The following is a 27996-nucleotide window of genomic DNA, read 5'->3' as shown; positions in this document are numbered from 1 at the left end:
GTAGCGAATTTCTACGTTAAACTCATGTATGATCAATGCCCAACGCATAATACGTTGGTTAGAGTTACGCATCCGGGACAGGAAAACCAACGGATTATGGTCGGTAAAAACTACAAGAGTTAATGAACTGGACCCCACATAGACCTCAAAATACTGTAACGCAAACAGTAAAGCTAAAGCTTCCTTCTCGATTGTACTATAATTCAACTAATGTTTCAAAAACTTCCTCGAAAAATAACATACAGGATGATCAACTCCTTGCACATCCTCCTGCAGAAGAACGGCACCAGCGCCAGTAGCGCTAGCGTCCACGTCCAGCTTGAACGGCGTCGAGAAGTTAGGAGCAGAAAGTACCGGTGTACTGCACAGCAATGATTTAACAGACTCAAAGGCTATCTGACATTCATCAGACCACAGGTAGCTTCTGTTTTGACAGAGCAAATTGGTCAAAGGTAACACAACATCTGAAAAGTTTTTACAGAATCCTCGATAGTACCCCGCCATACCAAGAAAACATCTCAGCTGTCGTTTAGTGTTCGGGACAGGAAACTGTACAATAGCCTCCACTTTAGCAGCAACAGGACGAACTGCCCCCTGACCAACCTGTTTGCCCAAATATGTCACTGTAGCCCTTCCAAACTCGCACTTCGCGAGATTTAGAGTCAAATTAAAAGCGTGCAAACGGTCAAACACCATATGAAGGGTTTTAAGATGTTCCTCCCAATCAGAAGTGTACACCACAATGTCGTCTAAGTATGCATCACAGTTCGGAATGCCTGCCAGAACCCTATTCATCAGACGTTGAAACGTGGCAGGAGCGTTTCGCAATCCGAACGCCATAACAGTGTACTGCAGCAGGTTATCAGGCGTAACAAAGGCAGAAACTTTGGCAGCGCGAGGAGTCAAGGGCACTTGCCAATAGCCCTTGAGAAGATCCAGCTTCGAAACGAAAGTAGCAGACCCCACCCTGTCCACACAATCCTCCATACGGGGCAAGGGAAACGAATCGGACTTTGTGGTGGCATTAACTTTTCTATAGTCAGTGCAAAAACGAACCGTTCCATCACTCTTCGGAACGATGAGGCAGGGGGAACTCCACGCACTGAAACTCTGTACAGCCAACCCGTTTTCAAGTAAATAACTCACCTCATCCTGCATAACCTTACGCTTAACGGGGTTCACTCTATAAGCATGCTGCTTAATTGGCGGATGATCTCCTACATCAATGTCATGGCACACTGCAGTCGTTCTGGATGGTACATCAGAGAACAAAGTTAAATAGGACTGAATTAACAGACAAATATCTGCTCAAAAAACTTCAGAGAGATATGACAGATAAGATGGCAAATCATTAAGGATCTCCGAATTTTGTAAACGAGCACCAGAAACAGAAACACTTCGCATGATCAAGCCATCCGAATCAGAACCATCAGAAGTAGGCATAACAGACACAGATGCAACTGAAACAGAACATTTCTCTTGTCTGTCTCGCGAAACATATAACTTTAACATATTAATGTGACAGACACGAGTTTTCCTCTTGCGGTCAGGTGTACAAACTATATAGTCTGTTTCACTAAGTTTGGCGTCAATCACATGCGGGCTAGAAAACTTTGCCTGAAGGGCTGATCCAGGAATAGGAAGCAAAACCAAAACCCTGTCACCCTGACTGAAAGAACGTGAAACAGATTTTTTATCAAATCGAGTCTTCATCTTGGCTTGGACAGATACCATAGAGGCACGAGCAAGTTCACACACCCCATGCAAACGTTCACGAAATGAACTAACATAGTCTAGGATATTCATTAGATCACTTGATTTACAGCCCCTCATTTTTTCCTTCAATAATTTCAGCGGCCCTCTCACGGTGTGGCCGAAAACCAGTTCAGCAGGACTGAAGCCAAGCGATCCCTGCTGAGTCTCACGCACCGCGAACAATAATAAGGGCAAACCCTCATCCCATTCTTTCTCTGATTGAGCGCAAAATGTGCGCAACATTGACTTGAGGATTTGATGAAACCGTTCTAACGCGCCCTGCGACTCGGGATGGTACGCGCTAGAAACTTCGTGTTTTATATTGAGCTGTGACAACACTTGTTTGAATAACCGAGACATAAAATTTGTGCCCTGATCAGTCTGCACCACCTTTGGTAAGCCGAAGGTTGAAAAGAATTTAATTAAGGCTTGCAACACTCCCTTGCTTTTTATAGTGCGTAAAGGCACAGCTTCCGGGAAACGGGTGTTAGAGCACATCATAGTTAGTATGAATTTATGTCCGGACTTAGTCCGTGGCAAAGGACCCACGCAATCTAAAATCACCCGCTCAAACGGCTCACCAATAACCGGAATGGGGCACAGAGGTGCTGGGGAAATCAATTGATTTGGCTTTCCCACAATTTGGCAGATATGGCATGACCGACAGTATTTTACAACATCTGATCTTAAACCCGGCCAGAAGAAATGACTTAAAATACGGTGGTATGTTTTTGTAACGCCCAAATGACCAGAGAAACTGTGATCGTGAGCTAACATCAGCACATGTGAACGAAATTGATTAGGCACAACTATCTGATAAACTGCATCAGCTTCATTTTCGGAGAGGACTGGCGTTCTTTTTCGCATCAACAACCCGTCATCCCAAAAGTAAGCAACCGGTTTCTTAAAAATATCCTCATATCCTCAACGCTAGTTCTACACCGAGCCAGAGAAGTGTCATTTTTTTGTGCGTTTGCTAATGAAATTCTATCAATACCAGAAGTCAAATCAATTTCAGCACCGGATCCTAGACACAGTGCCTCCGAGGGCGTACACTCCTCTTCCACACGAAACTCCTGAGAAACGTCAACGCTGTCAGGGAAAGCCACAAAACTATCTGAAAGGTCAATCACGTCACCATATTTACGTGACTGCGCTCGCGTAATCACGCAAGCCGGAAATACAGAAGTTAGATTCGAAACAGATTCTGCTACATTTCGTAAGTCAGAAAGCGGATCTTCAATTACTTCAGGAAATGGCAGTACCCTTCCGCCAGCGAGATCATTACCAAGAATCAAATCGATCCCTTTAATGGGTAATTGTGGACGAACCGCAATCTTAACCAGATCAGAAACCAAGTCAGATTGAATATTTACATAATGTAAAGGAACTCGGACAATCCCTAACTCAATCCCTTGAACCAAAACGTCGGAACCACAATGCGAATCCTTAGAAAACGGTAAAATATTGCCAAGCACAAATGATTGGGTGGAACCAGTATCTCGGAGAATACGAACGGGAACTTTAACACTCTCTTGCCCATCAAGAAAAACCAGCCCACTAGACACAAACGGACCATATCCCAAATCAATTCTCTGCCCGTTCAAACAAACTGGCGAACTCGTAACACGGGCAAATCCAACACCTTTCGGCGCCTGACTATTTGAAGACTGATTTTTCTTTTTTAAAACTGGACAAACAGCAATGAGGTGGCCAATTTCACGACAATAAAAACACTCACGTAATTCACCCTGACTCGACATCGCAGTTGTTAAATTCTTCGAACTCTTTTCAAATTGGGAAAATTCACGACGTACAGACGAAACAAAAACATTTTTATGAGTCAATACGAATTCGTCAGCTGAAACAGCGGCATGTGCGAGCGTGTTTACTTTTTGCTCATTCAGATATACAACAATCTTGTCTGGTAAGGTTGTTTTGAAATCTTCCAATAACATAAGCTCGCGAAGTTGCTCATAATCATTTACCCTGCTGGACTGGCACCATTTATCAAAAAAAATTCCCTTTTCACGGGCAAATTCAACAAATGTCTGATTGGTGGCTTTTAAATGACCACGAAATTTCTGACGGTATGCTTCAGGAACAAGCTCATATGCCCTAAGCACCGATGCCTTCAAAACATCATAATCTAAACTCTCCTCAATAGACAAAGCAGCACAGACTTCTTGAGCTTTACCAGTTAGTTTACACTGTAGCAAGAGTGACCAAATATCTCTTGGCCACTGCAACACGACTGCGATTCGCTCATACGCACTGAAGTACGAATCAATCTCCGTTTCTCGAAATGAAGGAACTAAACGAATCTGTCTACTAATATCAAATTCACCCGTACCAGGAGAATGTGAAGCAGGAGAAATAGAAGGAACCCTGGGGACAGACGTCATTGAAGGTTGTGGTGCAATGAGCGGCACCGTGGAAACGCGGCGCGCCTCAAGTTCGCACTGTCTAAAGCGCAAAAAGCTGAGTATCATGTTCCTGTTGCTTAACTTGCAAATCAAGTTCTTTAAGTCGTATCGCCAATTTAAGGTCCGTTGTATTTAAACCCACCAATGGACTTGGCTCTAACATTGGATTTTTAACAGCCTCCGTTCCTAACTCGTCCGCCGCATAAGCAGCTTCAACCTTCAACACCCCATCTGACACCAAATTCTCCTGTATCACATCTCGGATAACTTGTTTAGAGGCTACTTTAGATATAGATATCTCATAATAATCTGCGAGAAGAATTAAGTCAGATTTACGACAGGTTTGTAAAGCCTCTACCGTAGGCGACTGTTTAAAAGCGTCAATACTAAACTCCATATTCAGAATAACAAAATCCACCAATCAGACAATAAAATAAGTACTCACCAGCAAGGCAAATTATGGACTCACTTACAAACGAATCAGATGAAATGGACGAGCCCCAATTTTATTATGTCCGCTAGGGATGAGACGCAGTAAGTTGAAGACTGCAGAAATGCGACAGGCTTCCAGCAGGCCGTCAGACCAAAGAAAAGAACCAAAGAAGATAAACAACATAAATCATAACAAGATTTATTGTATTTAAGAGTTATCACAGAAAAAGATAACAAGAATTTAAACCACATTCATCAGTGGGGACCACTGGTCCATACAAAAAAAAAGGGAATAATAATAATAATAATAAAATAAAGTTACAATTAATCCACAGAAGGCCGAGTAAAGCAATATAACTCAAAAGAGTGGCATTTTCGTCAGAGAGACCCAAGGCCCAAAATAACAAACAAAAGCCCCAATCTAACAAAAATAAAAAGGCGATGTAACTAACCTAACACAAAAAAAAGAAAAGAAACTACAACTACACTTCCCTACCTACGCTCTTCTAGAAAAACATAGGAAAATATTATTTACCCCAAACAAAAGGGCAGGTCTCTCCTACATAACCACTCGCTACATAAAGCACACAACCACAAGAAACATGACAACATTTATGTTTGATCTGACGGCTGGCAGGAAGTCCGCGCCATTGCGACCGACCCGAAGCCGCAACAGTCTTCTCTGTCAACCGGAGAAGGAGGGGTTTTTAAACAGGACCGCCAGCTGATCATCCAATTACCGCCGGCAGGCTGTTATCGAATCAACAGTAACCTAAAACCCACAGAAAACACATACACAAATCTTATATAAATACATAAAACATGAGGACAAATACACATAACGTAACAAGCACGTTGACATATGGAAGGGGGAATATCCTCAACCAACACCAATGTGCAGCATCCACCAATTACAATGCAATGCAAATGTTATCGAATATATGCTCATTACTTGGGCTTCTAGTATTATTGAGCATACTGTACTAAGCGACATGCTGTGGTAATCAAAGCCTTGTTTTAGACTTATCTGGTTGCATAGAATAAAGAATGAGCTTTTTTTTCAATACGATTATTGCACATGCTGTGTTAAAGTTAGCACATGCTTGTGGCTTAAGCTTATCTAGATTATTGGTAACATACAGTGCAAATACACATTAGGTATGTTCACCGCAGATGTCTGTCATTCAACACTAACAACATTGTAGCTTGATGATCCTGTGAATGAGAGTCGATCATCCATGGCAGATCCATGGGAGTCGTCATCTTCACCTCCACAACAGTGGAATTCAGATCAACGGGAGCAGAAATATGTTCATGAATGAGGAAGCACACCTTACTTCTTTGCTTAGCTGCACTCTGCATATGACTCAGAGCTACAGGGTGTATGCATCCCCGACCAGACTACACTAGTTTTAATACTAGTCCCATCCTTATATAACATGCTTGTTGTATCAGATTTTGTTGCCACTAGTCTGAGCTATTGCTGTAGGGTGAATGCTTTCCCTGCCAAACAACACTAGTTTTAGCAATAGTTCTGTGATTATACAACATGCTTGTTGTATCAGTTGTATTCCTGCTAGTCAGAGCTAATGCTGTAGGGTGCAAGCTTCCCCTGCCAAACTACACTAGTTTTAGCAATAGTTCCGCGATTTATACAACATGCTTGTTGTATCAGATTTTGCTGCCACTAGGTGTGTAAGCTTCCCCCAATAGATCCAATGTACTGTTAAATTGGCTACAGCAACATGCTTGTTGCAATGTGTCCTTGCTTGCTCCAGCTTGGGGTGATGCTTCCCTCATTAGATTGGATCTATAGGGCCACTGACCTATGTATATGCCTCTAACATCAGGATGTATTAACCATTCTATCAGCATCAGTCGTGTTAGGGGTTGTCTGTAAAAGACATCCAGAATTTTGCTGTCAATTGTGTTGGGGGATATTGGCATATGGTTTTGTTTTGGGGGGTTATTGCTGCTCTCCCTGCTCTTATCCATGCTAGGCTGCATGGATGCGCAGGAATTTCTTGCCCAGAACAGAACCATACCGCCAATCCTAACTGTATTCTAATTGTCAATCGTATTTGACGATAGAAGTCCTGACAGAAATCAAGCGTAGTTCCAGTTCTGGCAGGTCACGTTAGTCAATCCACGTCTACCTATAGAAGGGGTGTCAAACTCAGTTCCTGGAGGGACACTGTCCTGCAGAGTTTATCTCCAACCAGCTCCAAAAACACCTGCCTGGAAGTTTCTAGTAATCCTGAAGACCTTGATTAGCTGGATCAGGTGTTTAATTAGGGTTGAAGCTAAACTCTGCAGGGTTCTGGCCCTCCAGGAACTGAGTTTGACACCCCTGATCTATAGGAATACGACGTATCCCTGTATACATATATAAGCTCCTTCAGTATTATCAGTAGCTATCCCATTTCTTAGGAGCTAATTACCCTCCTCCATCAACAGCTCCTCCTCTCATCAGTCAGGATTTGGCATTCTGAATCAGACTAAAATTCTCTAATTATGTTGTACATTAAAATTAATGAATGATATCTCCAATACATTCATGTTGGTTCCATTCTGTTTACCCTAAGGGGGTTATTGCTGCTCTCCCTGCTCTTATGCATGCTAGGCTGCATGGATGCGCAGGGAGTTCTTGCCCAGAACAGAACCATACCGCCAATCTTAACTGTATGCTAATTGTCAAACGTATTTGACGATAGTGGTCCTGACAGAAATATAAAAAAGTGTAAAGACACAGATAGGTTTAGTCAGAATAAAAGTAGACACAAATATTTACATCCACATGAAGACCAAAGAGAAAAATAGACAAATTAGGGAAAATGGAGGGAAAATATTCAAAAATATATATATTCCACAGCACTTGGCTTGTAAATCTTCCACCGAAAGTTAAACACGCACAAAATACTTACATTGCAAAAGCAAACTCCAAACTATGGAAGCTTGTTTTCTGCCACAGAATACAACATTTTAAAAGATAATTGCTACTTTTTTTAACATAAAAATTATGACTTTATTTTTCAGAATTGTAACATATAAAGTCTGAATTGCGTGATATAAAATCGCAATTGCACATTATAAAGTCAGAATTGCAAGGTGTAAACTCGCAAATGTGAGAAAAAAAGTCTCAAAAGTCTCTTTTATATTTTTTTATTCTGTGGCGGAAACAAGCTTCCATACCAAACTACAACCCACACAGAACAAACAAACAGGCCTGGCTTTTAACCCGGAAGCTCCACCCACATGGACCCCTCCACGTTCTTCCAGAGGTAAGTATTTAAACAATAACTTTTTATAAATAATATTCATAATAACATATAACCTTAAGTTTCATAACATATATGCACAATCATCAATATTCGTCATATGACACAATATATATAATATTCATATATGACCAATAATCCTCTCAGCAGTCCGGACTGTCCGTTGTAGTCTCCTGGTGTCTGATTTGTTGGCTGAACCAAACAAGGCAGTTATTGATTAACACAGTACAGACTCAATGATGGATGAGTAGAACTGTGTCAGCAGCTCCTGTGGCAGGTTGAACTTCCTCAGCTGAAGAAAGGAGGTACAATCTCTACTGGGCCTTTTCACAATGGGGTCAATGTGATTGTTTTACTTCAGGTCCTGAGAGATGGTAGTGCCCAGGAACCTGAATGACTCCACAGCTTCCACAGTGTTGTTCATGATGGTGAGTCGGGGCAGTTCTGGGGGGTTTCTCCTAAAGTCCACAATCATCTCCACTGTTTTGAGTGTGTTCTTAGGTTCTTATGACTACTCCAGACAGTCAGTTGTTTGACCTCTTGTCTGTATGCAGCCTATTGGGGGAATCCTTGCGTAAGTCCATGGTCTGTCGAGATGCTGCATGAAATAATAGTCCCATGATGATCCAGCAAGGGTCCAGTTATGCCCTTCAGCTAGGCCAACACCAGTCTCTCAAACGACTTGTGAGCGACAGATCTGTAGTCATTAAGTCCAGTGATTTGGGGTTTTTGGGGGGCTAGAATGATAGTGGAGTGTTTGAAGCAGCAGGGAACTTCACACTGCTCCAGTGATCTGTTAAAGATCTGTGTGAAGATTGGGGCTAGTTGGGGCCATTTAAAAAGGCATTTGAAACATCGTTCAGGCCTGAAGCTTTCCTGGCCTTCTGTCTTTTGAAAACTCGGCTCACATCCTCCATGCTGACCTTAAGTGCAGGTTGAATAGCAGGAGGGGAAGGAGTGGGATTGCAAGAGGTGTTGGTGTAAAACCCATTCAGATCATTAGCAAGTTGTTGATTCTCTGGATCGTGGAGCTGGTCTCTTGTACTTGATGATTTTCCTTGGTGATTCCTTTGTTAGCCTATTTCTGGCCTGATTATACAAGATTTTATCCTTACTTCTGGCCATCTTCTTACCATCTTCTTTGGCGTGACGAAGCTGTTTGAGTTACCTAGGTTTATCGTTATTGAATGTTAAGAATGTTCTGGTAGGAATGCATATATCCTCACAGAAACTGATGTATGGTGTTTCTCACAAATTCCAATTGCATGGATTCCTATTAAATTGACTGGTTTTTGCCTGTAAAATGTTGTAACAATGGTAAATGTGACTGCGTCTTAAAGCCCAAAGTATACTTCAGATTTAATGCGAACACTTGCTTAGGCGTACAGCAGAATGCATATGTTACGGAATTATGTATTCCTTGTTTTTTTTTTTTCTGTTTCTTGTTATTTCTGTGTGCTTCTTGTTGTCTGTTATTTCTGTTTGCTCTAATCAGGATCAGCTGTGGGATGGCTCCACCCCCTTTAATTGGCGTGGGTTTAAAACTCCAGCTTCCGCCCTTTGAAGTGAGCTGTTGCGATTCCGGGCCGGTCGCACTTCTCCTGTCTCCTCTCCAGCCGTCAGACCACTACCTGATTTAGATTGTCTGTTATTTTTCAGTGATGGTGTTTTGTAGGGTTGACCTGCCCTTTTCTTTGATATCACGTTCGTCTTGTTTTGTTAGTGTACTTAGGGTAATTTGCTGTATTTTGATTTGGATACTTTGAGGGAAGTTAGTTGGATATTGTTTTCTTTTATTTGTTTTGTTTGTTATTTTGGGCCTTGGGTCTTCCTGAAGTTTATACACAGCGTGGGAATTATACCGCGGCCACGCGGCCATGGCCGCCGTTGCCCTACACTTTGGCCTTCATGCCACGTGGAAAAAAAATCATCGTACGGCCACAATGGCCTGTGTGCCCTGGCCCTGTCCAAGTTCCATGTATAAAGCGCCAATGCGTCGATGTAATCATTATGAGCGCTGTATACTGATGTGCTGTGTTTTCAATTCATACCAGCAGCCTGAGGGCGCTCTACTGAACATTATAGTCCATATTTGAAACACATGAAGAAGAGCGTTTGACAATGCAGGAAATCCCAAATCCCCGACCACAAACAGAGCTAACAGTTCGCTGTAACATGTCGTTCCCTTTCGTAGTCACTCCGAGTTACGTCGGATGACGACGAATGGGGGGTTTCGCTTAGAACACCTATCGACTTCGAGTATTACAAAACAAGCCAATGGCGATGAAATGCAATGGGTCTGCGGAATTTGCATAGCGTATCTCCGCCCCACCGCATGGGTATAAAGGAGGACGCCGGCAACATGCAGGTATGTTTTCGCTTCAGAGCCAAGAATATTTCTTCACTCCACAATCATCTCTGACTTCGCTCTACGAGACGAGCTTCTCTCTCCGGTGTTGGTGTGACGGCGATCTGCAGCGAGCTCACAGTGCCTGCTGATCTGTGCAGTGATCTGCCAGTGTGTGTGTGTCTCCCTGTGCGCTTCAACATCGCTGAGTTTTTTTTTCTCCTCTCATAAAAGAGCTCGCACGCTCTTTTTAAAGACGGCTCGCCCGTGCATTTTTGGTTGCAGCGGACTGGTATCGGACTCTGATGGGCACGAGCGCTGTCTAGTGTGTTTGGGCTTTGATCATGCTTGAACAGCGCTCGTGGATGACTCATGTTCTCTCTGGGAACGTGATCATCGCGTCATATATAGGTCGAGACTCGGTGAACTCGCAAGAGTGAGAGTCCCCTCATCCACTACCCGATCTTCGGCTGGTGGACAGGGTGACCTGAGGGTGTTGGTCTGGAACAAGGCGCCGACTCTGTGTCCACGCCCCAGCCCCCCCTCTTTAATGACGGTGCCCGCTAGCGAACTGATGATTCCACGAGTCTACCCTCGGGTGGCCCGTGTGTTTTCATTTGAAGCTACAGAGGATGATGCTGTGTCTGTAGAAGCATCACTAGGTGGGCTTGATTCTTCTGGAAATGACGACTCTTCACAGCTGCCACCCTCTGGTGTGCATACGGCTGTGCCTGAGTCTGATCCAGAGATGGTGGCCATGCTTTCCCGGAACGATTGGTTTTTGGGTGAGGCCGCCGACGCGTCCACGGCAAACCCCAATATCTTTCCTCCCGGACGTGCATGATGAGTTCACGGGTCCTCTGGTTGGTCTCATCCGCCTTTCCTCCCCTCAGGGGCCGCTGCCCATGGGTACACTGGGGTTCCCCCGGTTGAACGCTCTGTTGCCATGCTACTGTGTCCTCAGAGTGCTTCCCGGCGCAATCCTAAGCACCCGTCCAAAGCCTGTAGTTCTTTTCGTCACAGTAATCTGTGGCGAAATCCTATAGTGCCACAGGACAGGCAGCTGCCTCACTGCATCCCATGACCGTTCTGCTGGTCTACCTGACCCAGACGCTCATGGACATGCAGGAGGGCGGGACTGACCCGAGGCTCTTCAGTGAGCTGCGCGCCGCCACTGACCTTGCTCTCCGAGCGACGAAAGTGGCCGTACGCTCTCTGAGTCAGGTGATGTTCACCAGTTTGGGGCTGACCAGTCTGATGTGCATGATGTCGGACGGACCCGTCTGCTCGACACCCCCATCTCCCAGGTCGGCCTCTTCGGCGGTGCGGTTGAGTGCTTATGCCCAACAGTTCTCAACCACCCGTGAGCAGATTGAGGTTATTCTGCCCGACGGCCCCACCGTCCGCTCAGATCCCTCAGTCTGCCCACCGCCGAAGGCTCCCTCCCACGGTTCCAACCCCGCCCGTTCACCCGGGCCTGGCTCTGGAAGACCGTAAGGGGATGCCACAGCCCTCTCCAGCCCCGCACCCCGCTAAACGCCGGGTTAAGCGGCACTTTTGAGATGGGCTGCTCAGAGATGAGACTCAGTTCTTTCCAGGAGTTGGTACCAGGGCCACTCCTTTCCCCGGTGGAGGGCTGGGGAAGAATCCTTATTCAGAAAGAACTGACTCTCTCCTCTCTGAGCATACAGAGTTCTCGGACGACACAGAGCGCCGCCCACAAGCCGTGCTCTCCTCATCCCCCTCTGCCCCAGAGGTGGTTGACACGGCGTGCCGTCCACGGACCATTTTGCCCCTGTCCCCCTCTGTCGCCAGACCCCTGACAGAGCAGGCCCCCGTGGAAAGCTGGTCCTTCCCTGGCCTCCTCTGTCAGGGTAGGGTTATGACCTTGCCCCCACACCGGGCCGCTATGCCGTCCTCGTCTGGGCTGGTCATTCCGCTTCGCTGCACCACCAGGGGGACGTCTGTGGTTCTTCACTCCGCTGGCACAGTTGGGAGCCTGCACTAGAGCTTCCCTATCTGTTCCGCTGGGTCGTGCGAACCATCGGCTCGGCTATGCGATTCAGTTCGCACGGTCTCCTCCCTGCTTCACGGGAGTCCGCTCCACTTTGGTCGGTGGCTATGCCCCTATCATGAGAGCGGAGGTTGCTCCCTACTGGCGAAGGGTGCGATTGAGACTGTCCCTCCAGCCGAGATGAGGTCCGGGTTTACAGCCCCTACCTCATTGTCCCGGAGAAGTCTGGTGGGTTACGGCCAATCCTGGACCTATGCATCTGAACCGCTCCCTTCACAGGCTGCCGTTCAAGATGCTCCTGGCCAAACGCATTTCTGGATGTGTGCGGCCACAGGATTGGTTTGCAGCGATCGACCTGAAGGACGCCTACTCTTATGTCTCCGTTCTCCTTCGACTCAGATCGTACCTACGTTCTGCTGTCAGGGCGCGCGCATATCAGTACGCTGTTCTCCCATTCAGGCTAGCCCTGTCAATGTTGCTGAGGCAGCCCTTGTTCCTCCATGGGAACACGGGGTTCGCATCCTGAACTATCTCGGTGACTGGCTGTCTTAAGCTCACTCCTGAGACCAGGTTTGCGAATACAGGGACCCAGTGCTCCGGCACCTAGCTCGTCTGGGCCTTCGGGTCAACTGGGAAAGGAGTAAACTTTCTCCGTTGACGAAGCGTGCCTGGAATTCGGGCCCGGTCACTCTCACGTGATCCTGAGACCCCGGCCTGGATATGTGCCCAAGGTTCCCGCCACTCCCTTCCGGGACCAGGTGGTGAACCTGCAAGCGCTGCCCCGGGAGGAGGCAGACCCAGCCTTGGCACTGCTCCGTCCAGTACGCGCTCTCCTCTACAGAACGCAGTGTTTCAGGACCTCAGACCAACTCTTTGTCTGTTATGGTGGGAGACTGAAGGGAAAGGCTCTCTCAAAGCAGAGGTTGTCTCACTGGATAGTGGACGCCATTGCTTTGGCTTACCAACAGCAAGGCCGACCGTGCCCCCTTGGTGTGACAGCCCACTCCACCCGGAGTGTGGCTTCCTCTTGGGCTCTAGCGCATGGCGCCTCGCTGGCAGACATTTGTAGAGCTGCAGGCTGGGCGACACCCAACACATTCGCCAGATTCTATAATCTCCGAGTGGAGCCTGTGTCCTCTCGTGTACTCGCTTCAGTTAGCTAGTACTGGACCCGCTCAGGTGTCTTCGCTTGCTCGCCATTCCACTCCACGGACTGGATACGTGCGATTATTCCTCAGGTGAGCCTTCCTCTCTGAAGCCCTGAGTTCCTCCAGCACTGTTGACGCTGGCGCCAGTGTCTATTGCCTGGGCGTCGGCTAGGTGCCTCCGTGTGCATGGTTCCTCCCTGAGTAACCCCCACATGTGTATTTCCACTGTAAGCCTCCTTGAGCACGTGTCTTTCCCTTGGCAAGCCACCTTGCCCTCCTGGAGTTGAAAGTTGCCACCCCTCGGGTTGGTCACTCCAGCGTTCCTCCATATGAAGCCCTCCGGCCATATGTGTTTCTTAAGTCCTCCCTACGGGTAGGCATGCTGCGGCATATCTCCTCTGAGATATGCTTCCCAGTGTACTTTGGTATTCCTGTGTTAAGTAGGACTCCTTCGTCCGTGCCAGTATCACGACAGGGGGATCAGACTTTCGCAGGGCACTGGAAGACAGCTGTGAAGGTGGCGTGATTTCACGGGGACCCCCATTCGTCGTCATCCGACGTAACTCGGAGTGACTACGAAAGGGAACGTCTCGGTTACGTATGTAACCCTCGTTCCCTGAGTAGGGAACGGAGACGTTACGTCTCCCTGCCACTTCCGCTGTACCGCTGGGCAGACGCCTGAGTTCAGTCTCGGCTCCTCAGCGAAGACATACCTGCATGTTGCCGGCGTCCTCCTTTATAACCACGCGGTGGGGCGGAGATACGCTATGCAAATTCCGCAGACCCATGGCATTTCATCGCCATTGGCTCGTTTTGTAATACTCGAAGTCGATAGGTGTTCTAAGCGAAACCCCCCATTCGTCGTCATCCGACGTAACGTCTCCCTTCCCTACTCAGGGAACGAGGGTTACATACGTAACCGAGACGTTTCGAAGACAAATAAACATTTTTGTAATGTTATTTGACTTACCTGTGTTCTTCGAGCCATGTCAGGCATTTTCATAATAATAGATTATATGTATAATGTTATGCTAATCGATAGACTTTATCATCGTTGCATTATACATAAAATATTATATTTTCTGTCTGATTTTTTTTTATCTGAAGCCAAATCAGATCACAGAAGGTTATTTAGAACACTCGACTTGAGTTATAAAGTAAGTTTGGAGCACAAACATGGTTTTAATCTCATAAATTGTTGTGTATTGATGGTGTGCTAAGCTAATAAGTCATATGACATGATCTTGAAAAACATTTACCTAAATACAGAGTTTTAGACATATCATCTTCAGATTTTAAGTATAACATGGTCAAACATGTGACTTTAGCTGCAGTGCATTTCTAGATTGATACAATGCCAACTTCAATTTTATTTTCATGAAGAAAAAATTCTCATAACTTTAATTTTTTAAAATCTATTTATACTATTTTTTTTCCATTATGACAATAATTAATTCTACATTTACAATAAACTACCAGGTGTCAGCTTTCAAATGAGATCATACTTGTGCTTTTAGTACAAAGGGTTCATGAACTATATCTGTTTCAGTTTGGGTATGCCATATCTGGGGATTTTTCAAAAGTGGGGTTGCAGTTTAACAGGTTGTAGTTGGAAACAGAGACCTCTTTCAATACATTCAAGGGTTGCTGAATTTGACAAGCCCTGATCTCAAGCTGAATTTTCTTATTTGTACAATCGTATAGGCCTCCATAGACAATACATTGCAGACCAGCACATGTGCATTTCCCGATGCAACTGTGTTTTTGTAAATTGCACAATTTGATTTCTCTGAATCCATTGCAGTAAGGCCAGGCTCACCATGATGCACAGGGAATTACCATGTTATGGTATCAATCTGAATGGGAAAACCATCGAATTGTACTCAATGGCCTTTGTGCCCTGTCATATGGCCTTGGTGCCCCAAAAAAAAAGAAAAGGTGGAGGCCAAATGGCCTTGCCCCTAAAATTACATAATTCCCACCCTGTTTATACACCCACTGGTTTATGTTACTCTGGAAATACTTAAATTTTATATTTTACTGTTTATCTTTCTTTATCTTAATAAAACGTTTATCGTTTTTTTTTCTTGAATTTTGGGCTCATTGGTTTTCTTTTGGTCTGACGACTGGGCATGGGAGATGTTCTTTTTCTTTTGTTACGATTTAGCCTAGACGGATCGTAATAGCATAGTCTTTGAAAGTATAATCCATTTGACAGTGTGTACAAACACTCTGAGTGCTTCTCAATCAGCTCCCTACCTCATGAATCAGTATATTGTGTCAATACTGTACACAAATGTAGGCACTGGTAAGGACAGAAAGGACTACACATTGGGACACTGATGGTGACATGACAACACCCTTTTTGTACAACGTCACTACTGGAATTTATGAACAACAGCAGAACTGACATTTTTCTGACATTTCTTTTTTGAGTGGTATTTAAAGTACATCATGATGAATAATTGTTGATTGTTACCTGCAACATTCAGCTATAAATGAATTATTAATGTTAACTAGATTAAGTTCAGTACCTGTCTAGCGATGTTTGTTTATGCTGTGTAGGACCTTGGTGAATCATGGGTATCAATATGAACAAGAATCATGATTCTTTCATTCTGAACGTATTGAACACATTTGTGCTAAGATTCCTAAAGCTCGCAACTTGTGACTCATCCAATCTAAATCACAAGTAGAGCGCCAGAGAGCCGGCGCCTAATTGCCCCATTGACACTTTTGTGGCATACGCGAGAGGAAAAACAAACAGTCATAAACTCGAACACGTGAGCTTCAAACAGATTTGTATCACTCAACACCCCCACCCTGGCAAGAAAGGAATGCCAGGTGGCCGAAACAAAGACATGACACACACACACATACACGGACTTTTACATTAAACTCAGAATATGAGCCATTGCCAACTGTATACGATATATTCCTGTGTGTTTGTTTCCCAGTTCATATTAGTCTAGTTATGATTCCCTAGTGTAACAGTGGAACTCTACGTGCCTATATTCATGCATGTGAATGTAACTTTGCATTCCTATGCTGTTTACATGTCTTTCTTGGTACCGTTTTAATCCTCTTGGCCGAACTGAGTTGGTCATAAACAGGATATTACAGTAAAATGTATGATTCTCTGTGCACAGCTTTCCGGAGTAGAAATAACGAATTCTAAACGCCATCATAAACTGTGCAAATGAGCCGCTCTGACAAGAGAAAGGAAAGTTTTCCCGCTTACAGAACTCCAAGTTGATTGGTCAGTTCACCCCTGAAGGTGGGAACTCGGACTCCCTTTAAAGTCATTGACCAGCGGTTTCACCTCTCTCCTCAGCTTCCTCTTCAGTTTGTGCTCTTCAGTCTTCATCTTCTGTTTTCTTTTGTTTGTTTCTTTTGTTAAGTTTTTGTTTTCCCTTTTCGTATTCTCCTTTGTTCATTTCCACCAACGAGTGAAATGAACTTAGCCTGAATTATCTGGCTAACTTTATTTTCAATAGACATTTAAACTTCCTGTGACGACTACGCTCCGAAGAACCAAGAGAACGCACGCAGCTCCAAAGGACGGCCACACACACGCCTCCTTGACTCCACAACACAAGAGAGCTTTATGTGCAAGTATTTTATTTCCTATCAAGATCTAAAAGCTGCTACGGTTGTTTGCCCCCATTTAGGGTGATTTTGTGATTCCTTCTGTTGTCTCTCAAAGGTTAATTGTCAAGGTAATTTGCCATTATGTGATCCTTCCGAGATCTCTCTCATCTTCCTCGTCCTATCACTGATTCTCATTCTCTTTCATTGTTTGTTGTCTTATTTTGCTGTATACATTTTATTCCATGTAATTCTAGTCACCGGTATACATAGTTTTCCTTTATTAAATCCTAATAAATTCCTTTATTAAATTATTAAATGAAATGTATATTCATCTATTGACTCTGTCTCTTGCTCATATTACGAAGTCCCTTTAATGTTCGGTCAAAGCTACAGCTTTACAATTGTTGATACTTTAAATAGTATTTTCTTTTATAGAACGAGAAAGCTGTTTTTCATGGCCAGAGAAACAGTCTTTCTTGAAAGTCTATAAGAAGGATAACCTATGATCAGATCCTATGGTCAGTTTGCTGGACAAACAGATTATTCGATAACAAATTAATTCCATTAAGAGTTATCCTGAGAATCGATCTATTCTAGACAATTGATATATTAATATTTAATTATAATACGTTGTGATTGATTATTGATATAGCAATTTGATCTATTTTTGCCTCCCTGTATGGATAATTGATTATAATCAGTTGTATTTAGTTGTCCATACAGATACGTTGGCAACATATTCCCTTCAGTGGATCGGAGGAGCAAAGAGATGACAGCCTTTCTTTGGCGAACTTGGAAGCTGAGCTTCTCCGTGTCCTCACAAGGGTTGAAGACCTCGGCCTCGAGTGGTCTTCCCCTGAGGAGCCCACCAAGAGCCGAGTCGACGAGTGGTTCCTGCCGGGGCACCAGCAAGCCCCACGTCAAAGACCAGCGCCGTTCTTCCCTGAGGTCCACAAGGAACTCACCAAGTCGTGAAGCGCCCCCTACTCGGCCCGCCTGAAAACATCTGCCTCTGCAATGCTCTCTACTATTGACGGCGCTGAGTAGAAAGGATACAAGAAGCTGCCCCCTCTGGAAGAACCGGTGGCAGCACACCTCTGCCTGTCCACCACTATTGGATGGAGATCCAAGGTGACTCACCCATCTAGACAGAACCAGCAGAACCACCTAAGCTATCGCCGGCCGAGCTTACACCTCCGCTGGCCAGGCTGCATCGGCCCTGCACACCATGGCGGCTCTACAGGTGTTCAAGGCCAAACTCCTCCGCTCAATGGAATAGTCTGGACCGCCCCCGAGGCCTTTAAGGGACCTGCACAGTGCCACCAACCACTCAGGTGATTGGAAGGAGTCTGGCCAGTCTAGTTGTGTAATATCTGGCGGCTCAACATGACAGAGATTAATGATGCAGATAGGACTGCTTTCATGGACTGCCCAATCTCCAACACCGGCCTCTTCTGTCCCGCGGTGAAGTGCTTCCCTGAGCGGTTCACCGAAGCACAGAAGTCTTCGCAGGCCATGCGACACTTCTTGCCAAAACATTCCAGTTCGGCTTTGGGCCGCCCCAAGAAAACACTGCCCTCTCAGCCAGCTTGGCCCACGCCACTGGTTTCTCAGCCCTGCCCAGCGGCTGAAACTCATCTGCGCACTAAGCGAGCTTCCAGTTCCCGGAACGCCAGGTCCCCGACCCAAGATTGTGTTGGAACCTGAGCCTCGAAAGAGAGAAGAGTTAAGCCAGGCAACCCTCGAAAAGGACTTGGAGTTTTAGCTCAGGCAGATGGAAATGTTCAAACTGCAGTCAATGGGCCCGTTATAATTCACGCACCCCTGCCAACAAATGCTGTTTTAATAGAAACCCAAGTAAAGCACAAAAAGAGCACTCTTCTAACTCACAACACCTGGGTGGCCGGGTCCCCGACACACGGTGGCCCGCCCCCAGACTGTATTCAACCCCTAGCCACTCGGGCCAAGGCCTGTTAAACCATCACCAATGTGTCAAAATGGGTGCTGAATATAATAAAACGAGGTTATTCGCTCCAATGTCAAATCTTCTAGCGAAGGGAGCTGTCAAGACGGTTCCCCCGTCACTAAGCGAGTCATGCTTTTACAGCCGTTACTTCCTCGTCCCAAAAAAGGTTGGCAGCCTCAGGCACTGCTTCAAAAGCAGTGTATACGGGAGAATTCAGACAATGAATACACCCGCTAAATGTGCTGTTTGGCACGGATCTTTGGAACTTTGTTATGCGTACCTGTAAATGCCCGCAAAGGCCCGAAAACAGGAACTTGTCTGACCACATGCTGTTAATTGATGGATTGGCTTTGTAAATGCTAATTTGTTTTGGGACTGGCAGCTCAAGATTGCCCCTATTCCCCTGCCCCCCTCATTAGTATTCATGAAAGGTGATTAGGCTGAGAGCAGAGTAGAGATGTTACTCCTTTACGTCGGGACAATGTGGCTATTCAAACTCTGAGTCTGAACGAAAACAGACTGGTGTATATGGTAAATGCAAGTTTGAAGAGGATATTTGAAAAGCTGGACAAGAGGTTGGATAAGATGGAGGCTGACATCAATGAGCTCAAAGAGGCAAAAGAGGAGCCTGCTTCAAAGAAATTAAAGAGAGCTGGGAATAATTCTGTTGCGGTAAGTTATTTTCTGACCGTCAAAAACATTTGGCGGTGTCCGCTTAACTTTGTGTGCTTTATTTATTAATGAATTTAAATTGAGCCCTCATATTATGTTGGGATTTTTACAGGAAGCTGTACGGAGATTGCACAATGGGGAAAACAACATACACAAATATGACCCAGAGACAAGGTATATCTTTAAAACTATTGTTTCATAACAGTCCTTTCTTCTAAATTATATTTTTAATCAACCTTCTTTAATTACTGCTCCACAGTCTATCCTCCCCCCACAACCTCGAGGTCACAACCTATCTTTTTAATGGCGTCTCCATGGCTGTACCGGACGTAGATCCTGCTGTTGTTAAAGGTAAGTCACAAGAGAATGTCCCAAGGCTACAACTATTTAACTGTATAGATTAGTTAGTTATAAATAAACACATTCTCCCCCCTCACTATTTCCCTCTCTCTAGCATCCTGCAAGACGTATTTTGAAACTGTTAAAAGGGGTTACAGGATGGCCCAAGATGAGAACAAAGACAAGATGGAGGACAGCAGGAGCATTGCGCGCATGAGACAAAGAAAAAGAAGAGTAAGTATAAATAAATATAAATCTCAGTAAAAGACTCAGCCTGGGAGAGGCTCCCATCCCAACCAATTTGATATTTTCAGTGGTTTAATTACTTTTTTTCCCTCTTATTTTGCAGCTGCTGAGCAGCAGGACTGGTGTTCTCCAGACAGAGGAAGAGGCAGCTATCTGGAAGACTGCAACAGTTGACCACATGTCTGAAGAGGAGGATGCCATCTTGGATGGAAAGTCAGTGTGGGTTGTTCGGCCTCGGATCAGAGTTGGTGCAGATCGAGTCACGGTGAAGACCACAGAAGCTGGCCTGTGAATTATTTTAGTATTACGCATCTAAATATTATTCTATAGTATAATTTGAATATTCTGTTGTTTCTTTATATATAGTATTATTTATATTATACAGTCTTATTTATAGATTGTATTATATATAATTCTATATAGTTTTTTATATATATATACTGCATTTATATATTCTATACAATTCCATATTGTTATCTATTTATAAATTGTATTATTTATATATTGTACTATTTATATATTCTAAAGTATTTGTATATTATATTGTTTTCTATATATTATACACAGGCCTTATATATTATATGGGGTTATATATTGTATGACTAATAGTAAAGTGTATTCTGTGCTAACGTATTTTGATTTATAGAATTTTGACTGTGTGTATATATATGTCATGTGCCCAGTGTCATTTACAAATAATAAAAATAACAAACTCAACTTTGTCTATCTGATTGTCTTGACATTATAACCATGAACAATAATTAATAATGAGTAATAATAAACCCAAATGAGGCCATAAACTGGACCAATAGTGAGGGGGTTTAGAGGAGGGACAAAGCATTGAGCAGCCAAACCTATGTAAGACCTCTGACCAATTGAAGGAGGCCACTATCTTGTGTCCCAAATGTGTGAAATGCTAATATTCCCTTGCATTGACCCCGACCGGGGGATTATTCACCATGGTAACTGATGGCCCTTAGTGGCTCCCTGCTGTGCCCCAAACTTGGTACATATCCAGGAGTATTCGGGATTGTGTGACAGGACAGAAAAATCCCCATTCTAGATCTCAGACACCTGAACAAGGCCCTAATGAGACGGCCATTCAGGATGCTAACAACCTAACAAATTCGTGCAAATTCGCTCAGGGTGTTGTTTTTTGTCAGTGGATCTGAAAGATGCATACTTTCATATCCAGATAGCGCCCCATCACAGACCATTCTTGAGATTCGCCTTCGAGGGGCAGACTTATCAGTACATAGTCCTACCGTTCGGGCTGTCACTGGCACCTTGTAAGTTTACAAAATGCATAGATGCAGCACTCTCCCCCCTGAGACAGCAGGGAATGAGCATTCTGAATTACCTCTACGATTGGCTCATTCTGGCCCAATCAGAGGCTGAGTTACGAACCTACAGATCTTGGCTCCTCAGTCATCTAGAATGCCAGGATCAATTTTTGCAAGAGTCTACTGTCCCCCAGCCAGCATATAATCTTCCTGGGAACAGTTATCGACTCTGTCCAGATGAGAGCTTAGGGTTAGGGTTAGGGTTAGAGACCTCGCTCACTCCATCCAGCAGCTAGCTGCTTCATTCTCTCAGATCCCTCAGAACGTTTCAAAGCCTTAATGGCCTCAGCACCGTCAGTACTCCAGCTAGGTCTACTGCATATGCATCCTCTTCAGCGTTGGCTGAAGCCCCGAGTCCCAGCTCATGTGTGGCAATCATACATGTAGCGACAATGAGAATGAACCAAACGCAATTGAAGCTTTTAGGTGACTGTTCATACATAATCACACAAAGAGTCTTCACATTCCAGAATCAAATCACCAGACCCAGAGCCATAGGCTCCAGAGAATCTGCAACCGGAAGGACCTTTTATTGTTTAACTAAAGGAAGAACGTTGTCAATGTTTAAAATTTGGCAAAACAGATCTGTTCAGAAATGGTGAAACAAGAGACCCTAACAAGAGGTCACCGGACCCCTGCGACTAACAGACTACGTCTTTCTTAAGGACCAAGGTCCCATGACAGAGATGTAAAACAGACTTCCCCCTTCTTGAAGACCTTTGAATGACCTCATTGTTGACACTTCTTAAAAACCACAGAGACAAGAGACTTTTCATATAAAAATGCATACAATCATCACAAAACAATTCTTGACGAACTTATAATCAAACATTGTTCAACTACATAATTCTATATTGTGTCTATGACCCCTGTATGTGTCTATTATGCTTAATCACATATAAGTCATCTAATTGTTGTAACTATTACCTGTGTGAATGAAAGTGTATTGTGTTTCCTATCATTATGCTCATATATTATTAATTCAGAAGGTGGCTTGATTGAAATCTGTGTAAAAATGTTTATGTTCTTAAAATGGAAATTATGTCTAAACTGAATCCTCTGTTCGAGCTGATGAGTAAGCAGACCACAGATAACACATGATTCACAATGAGAGAAGGGGGGGGGGGGGGGGGGGTTAGCCGATAGGGGATAGAAAAGACCCCCTTCTCAAATATCCATATAGTATCTTATTGTCCGAATTCCAAATTCCTCCAGGAGGCAGGACAAAACACTTGAGTTTAAAACCTTGGACCCGAACAGGACTTTAGTAGAATAATGCGCTAGAAGAATAGAACAGAAGTCGGGCGGTCTCTCTCTCGAAAAAGGTCTCGGCAGAACAACAAGTCGGGTGGAGCAGACGATGGTTATAGTAACCATGTAGACGCGTAGAGACAAAGAACCCAAATTAAGATCAGAAGAACGGGTTCAACAGTTTCATTCAAGCCATCATCATCTACTCTCGTCTAAATTTTCTTTCTTTCCTAAGTTTTTCTTTATTTTCTCGTTAAAAGTCTCGGTTCTAAGTTAAGTTTTGCTGCAAAGTTTCGTTTTAACGTTTCAACTGCAAAACCAGCTTCCAACTTCAAAGACTTTCATTCATCCGCGCCAACACACCACGTGACTGGCTGTCCAAGATCTATCCAGGCACACGAGAAGATCAGCCAAACGAAAGGACCGGGAAACCCCCTTTACAACGAAAAAGGAATCCCCAAAAGCAACGCAAGGACAAGCAAGTAGCCTCCAGACTCTTAGCTGAACTGGTGTATATTGATAAAATTTGCATAACCCGCCTAAGAAACGATAGAAGGGTTAAATTAATGATTGATGGTTCGTTCAGGTCATGTCTTATAAGTGCATATAGAAACTTGGGATTTCACTATCTCACTCTTAAAACTCATTTCTTTCCTCACTCTCTTTCTTTCTGCAACTCGTATGAATGTGTGTGTGCGTGTGTTTGTGTTAGATATTAGTTTTATGTTCTAGGATAATCAATAAAGTTATAAAAACTTGTTTATATTTTAAAGATAATTGTCTTGTGTTATGTGCTTACAGATTTATTGTCTTGAACTGCGATCTAAAGCTACCTATGCTTTTTCCCTTGAATTATTTCTAAATTTAGCTGTTAGCTGGGAATTAGTCCTTCTTGGCCAGGAAGATATTATATTTCCTAGAATTAATAAATGTTTATGCTTTCCGTTCATTGGATGAACTGATGAAATGATCATACTATTGATTCTGCTACAGTACAGTATTATTTTTCTGAAAAAAATTAAAATATTAATTATTGATCATAATCCGTTATGAATAATAATTAGTTATATTTATACGGGCGTATAAACGCTACATACATAAATCGCACAACCGGCCAAACAGCTCCTTTTATGGGCTCACGCCAACCTGCGCTCGCTAAGGGCAGCGCATATACTGGGCATACTGCAGAAATGCTATCTCTACAATTTTTTTTTTTTTTACATTTTTATTAAAGCGACTTACGTTTGCTATGTATGTCAGAGGTCGCACGCCTCTGGAGCAACTAGGGGTTAAGTGTCTTGCTCAGGGACATATTGGTTTCTCACAGTGAATTCGAACCCGGGTCTCTCACACCAAAGGCATGTGTCTTATCCACTGCGCCATCACCACCCCATCTCGAGACAACGGTTCGTCTGATCTGCAGTGTCTTCGGCAGGGCAGAGGTAGACTTCTTCGCCTCAGAAGACAATTCTCATTGCCCAATATTCTTCTCAAAGAGCAGCGATGCGCTGGCCCATGAATGGCCCAGCCTTCATCTTTACGCATTCCCTCCAGTCTCGATGCTCCCTCAAGTCACCCAAGGGAGAACAAGCGTGCAGTCCTCCTAATACCCCCTATCTGGCCGGCCCAGACATTGTTCCCCGGGTTGGTGCAGCTGCTCGATGCAGCTCCCTGGCCGATACCGCTGAGGAAAAACTTCCTCACGCAGGCGAAAGGGACAATCTGGCACCCCCGCCCAGACTTGTCGACCCTTCGTGTATGGCCCCTCAACAGGCATCTGGGAACCTCGCGGAAAAAGTCCCAAGCACTATCACTGAGGCTAGAGCGCCGTTAACTAAACGCCTCTACGCCCTTAAATGGAAAGTGTTTACTGGCTGGTGTGCAGCTTGGAACCTTGACCCCAACTTGTGTGATGTACCACTGTTACTTTCTTTTCTTCAAGAGCTGCTGGACACAGGTCGGAGTATATGTGGCGGCCATAGCAGCCTTCCATGCTGCTGTGACTGGCCAGTCCTTGGGGAGGAATGACCTGGTCGTGCGCTTCCTTAAAGGGTTGAGGCTTAACCTGCCTCTCTATACCTGGCTGGGACCTATTCACGGTCCTCAGGGCCCTTAATGGAGCCCAGTTTGAGCCACTTCAGTCGGTTGACTTAAAGTCTATTTCACTCCAGACCGACTCCTGCTAGCCCTAACATCGGTCAAGCGAGTGGGTGACTTACAATTGCTCACTACAAATGCCTCATGTCTCAAGTTCGGGCCCAATGACTCCAAAGTCGTCATCAGACCAAGACATGGTTAGATACCCAAGGTGCTCTCTACTCCGTTCAGAGCCCAGGTCATTTCGCTATCGGCGCTTCCCCTAATGGAAGACTGTAGAGAATTAGGTCTGATCTGCCCTGTTAGGGCTCTCAGAATCTATCTGGAGCGTTCTGCCCCATTCAGACAGTAAGAACAGCTCTTTGTATGCTTTGCTGGCTTTACCAAAGGGCTTCCGGTCACAAAGCAGAGATTATCACGATGGATAGTGGACACTATCTCTCTAGCCTATGCTTATATGGGCCTTCAATGTCCCATAGGCGTCAGGGCTCATTCCACAGGGGGCATGGCCTCTTCATGGGCTTGGTCCAGTGGTGTACCAATTGAAGACTTTTCTGCGGCGCCCAGCTGGTCTTCGCCATCCACATTTGTAAGATTTTGTAATCTAGAAGTGCCTAGTACTGCAGGCACGAGTTCTTTTTATTTGATAAGAGGTCTTGGCCCCTGAAGGGCCCAAACCTCTAGGTATCCCTTCGTGGGCTCCGACATTGTCCGGTCCCCGTAAGGCTCTGACTTCAGTTCTACCAGAAGCCTCGGACTGCTCACCCCCAGCCGATAGCTCAGAGTGAAGTCGTCAACTAGTAGCACGGCGTTTCAAAATGGGTTCCCATTGCGTATAGCTACGCAATACAAAGTGAACGTTCTCGAAAGGGAACGTACTCTGTTACTAATATAACCTTGGTTCCCTGAGAGTAAGGGAACAAGTATTGCGTAGCCAGCCATGCTATTATGCTTCATGTTCCGATACTGTCGCTTAAGTCGTTTTAACCTGATTTCTATGGCAAAATGGGACGCTTATATAGACAGTAGCCAGCCACGCCCATTCTGGCATGCTTTGGCACGTGCGAGGCGGGAACCGTCCTGATAGTTCCAAGCTCAGTCAATCAGGGAGCTAGTTAGATCTGTGCTGTGCTGGCTGTGCAGCTGCACTGTGTTTTAAAATAAAGGCTTCAATATTCTCGATAAAAGGAGTTTTCCCATAGCATATAGCTACGAAATACTTGTTCCCTTACTCTTAGGGACCAAGGTTACGTTAGTAACTGAGTACATTTTCATGTTGCATTGTTGGACTTTTTAGGGAGCAAACAACTACCTGATCAGTGCCCTGACTACTGAACTATGGAGCTGATTGAGAAACACCCTCTATGTGTCTCTGTGTTTCTGTTTGTATAATTAAATTCTAGGTATAGTTTTGACCTCGACTTTCTTCACAATAGCTTTTGTGTTTCACAGAAGAAAGTTATCTCTCATACAGGACTTGCTGTTTGCAACGATATGAGGTAATGTAAATTATGACAGTTTTTTTCTGTTAATTCCTTTTAATAATTTGATTATTAATGCGATTCATATTTCATTCAAAATTATACATGATCATTTGAGGATTGTGGGAAACACTAACAAACACTAAAACACATGAACAACACTCAGACCTTTGGGCAGCCATTGCAGTCATTGCCTCTTTAAAATCCTATTATTGACACCATTGTTTTATTCAGCTCATTCACTCATTTGCTCTCCTCTCTTAGATTAAAAAGTAATAAGGGACACAAATGAACTGATTATTTCAGAATCCAGTCGTGTGATCCCTGAAAGGAAAAGCTTCATGGGTAATTAAAAGTCCATCAACATGGCTCATCCTTTAAAAGACAAGAGACAGGGAATACACACCAGAATACAAAGGATCTAGATAGGTACCAGTCTAATGCAAATCAAATCAAAAAGTGTTAATGTTATGCTAACTTTTGGTTTCCCAATATCCCACAGTTTACTCTGATCCATAATTGCCTTTTATGTGGTCTCTCTAGAGCAGCAACTGTGGAGGCAGAAAAGTGGTGTCTGACATGTGTACCTCTTTAAATTCAGTTTTGTTCCATTAATAACATAAGTGCTTATGGGAGGGCCGTGCACACAGAGGCCAATTGTTTAAAAACAAATTTTGGTTGAATGGTGTGGTCGCATGTTAATTAGCCTCCTTTTACCACCAATCACTATGCAGATGGAAAGGCAGCGTTGCATTAATGTTGTAATTATCTGGTGACACAGAAAGGTGTTGGGGTTTTTTGTGAGATCCCTTAGTGAGGTTTTGTTCAGAATTCATAATGGACCACCGATCATGTTGGTGTCACAGCAAACAAAAACTTGGGCCAGCAAAAATATAACGCACAAAAAAAAACAGAAGCGGCATAAACACAATTAGACATTTGTGATGTGTTTACTGTCCTAATGCATTTAGAATAGGACTCAAAATCCCCATCCTCATTATGGGGTGGAGTCGGGGTCATGGAGTCAAAGAGACAACGCAAATGCGAATGGGAGGATTGGTTTTGTTTATAAAGATGAAAGAGGGGGTTTCAGATTCAGCACATACAGAATGGTGATGACGGTACATATGTGAAACCATTGCTGACCCAGACATTTTTATGAAACAATTTGAAGAGGCCTCGATAGAGACATTCTGTCGGTTGCAATCTCGAAATAATCAGCTCATAATTGAAGCATTAACATTCATATGTGTGAGTGTGTGTGAGCGATGACTATTGCATACACCACATTCCCGATAAAGGTCCAAATCTCATTCAGTCTCTTGTGTTTTGAGTAACACAATTAGCCAATCATAGCTATCTTTCATTGTGTTGTTTTGGCAGTTACCATGGCAATAGGGTACCTGTTGCTGGCAAACTCTCCTTATGAGTTCCATTTCCTTGATGGTTAGAAACACTGAATGAAAAGAAATGTTTGTGTAACCCAGGTTAAAAATATAAATGCACAACCTCATAAGAACAAAATAGAATCTTAAAATTATGTTCTGTTACTTAACAAATCAATTTAAATGTTTAAAATACTGTTTTAATGTGAGGAGAGAAAAAATTAA

The 27996-nt window shown here is 44.2% G+C and overlaps 1 protein-coding gene across 1 annotated transcript; it reads left to right on the top strand.

The window, feature by feature from the left end:
* The first annotated feature begins 19822 nt into the window (after positions 1–19822).
* LOC143737855 (uncharacterized) lies at positions 19823–20506 on the top strand. Its single transcript, XM_077229716.1, has 3 exons — positions 19823–19980; positions 20084–20202; positions 20318–20506. Exons 1-3 carry the CDS (start codon positions 19944–19946, stop codon positions 20504–20506), a joined length of 345 nt encoding a protein of 114 aa, XP_077085831.1. The 5' UTR covers positions 19823–19943.
* Positions 20507–27996: the final 7490 nt, after the last annotated feature.

Source organism: Siphateles boraxobius, unplaced genomic scaffold, assembly GCF_051911475.1.
Source record: "Siphateles boraxobius isolate OS27281-9 unplaced genomic scaffold, OSU_SipBor_1 130, whole genome shotgun sequence".
Taxonomy (NCBI): domain Eukaryota; kingdom Metazoa; phylum Chordata; class Actinopteri; order Cypriniformes; family Leuciscidae; genus Siphateles; species Siphateles boraxobius.
The sequence above is the reverse complement of the archived record's forward strand: the minus strand, read 5'-3'. Positions and strand labels throughout refer to the sequence as shown.

What these genes read in the sequence shown, in the direction of transcription:
- LOC143737855 (XM_077229716.1), top strand. Translation starts at nt 19,944, where the DNA reads ATGGCTGTACCGGACGTAGATCCTGCTGTTGTTAAAG. An exon ending in AGATCCTGCTGTTGTTAAAG is followed by an intron (nt 19,981 to 20,083) that starts GTAAGTCACAAG and finishes CCCTCTCTCTAG; the next exon opens with CATCCTGCAAGACGTATTTT. An exon ending in TGAGACAAAGAAAAAGAAGA is followed by an intron (nt 20,203 to 20,317) that starts GTAAGTATAAAT and finishes CTTATTTTGCAG; the next exon opens with CTGCTGAGCAGCAGGACTGG.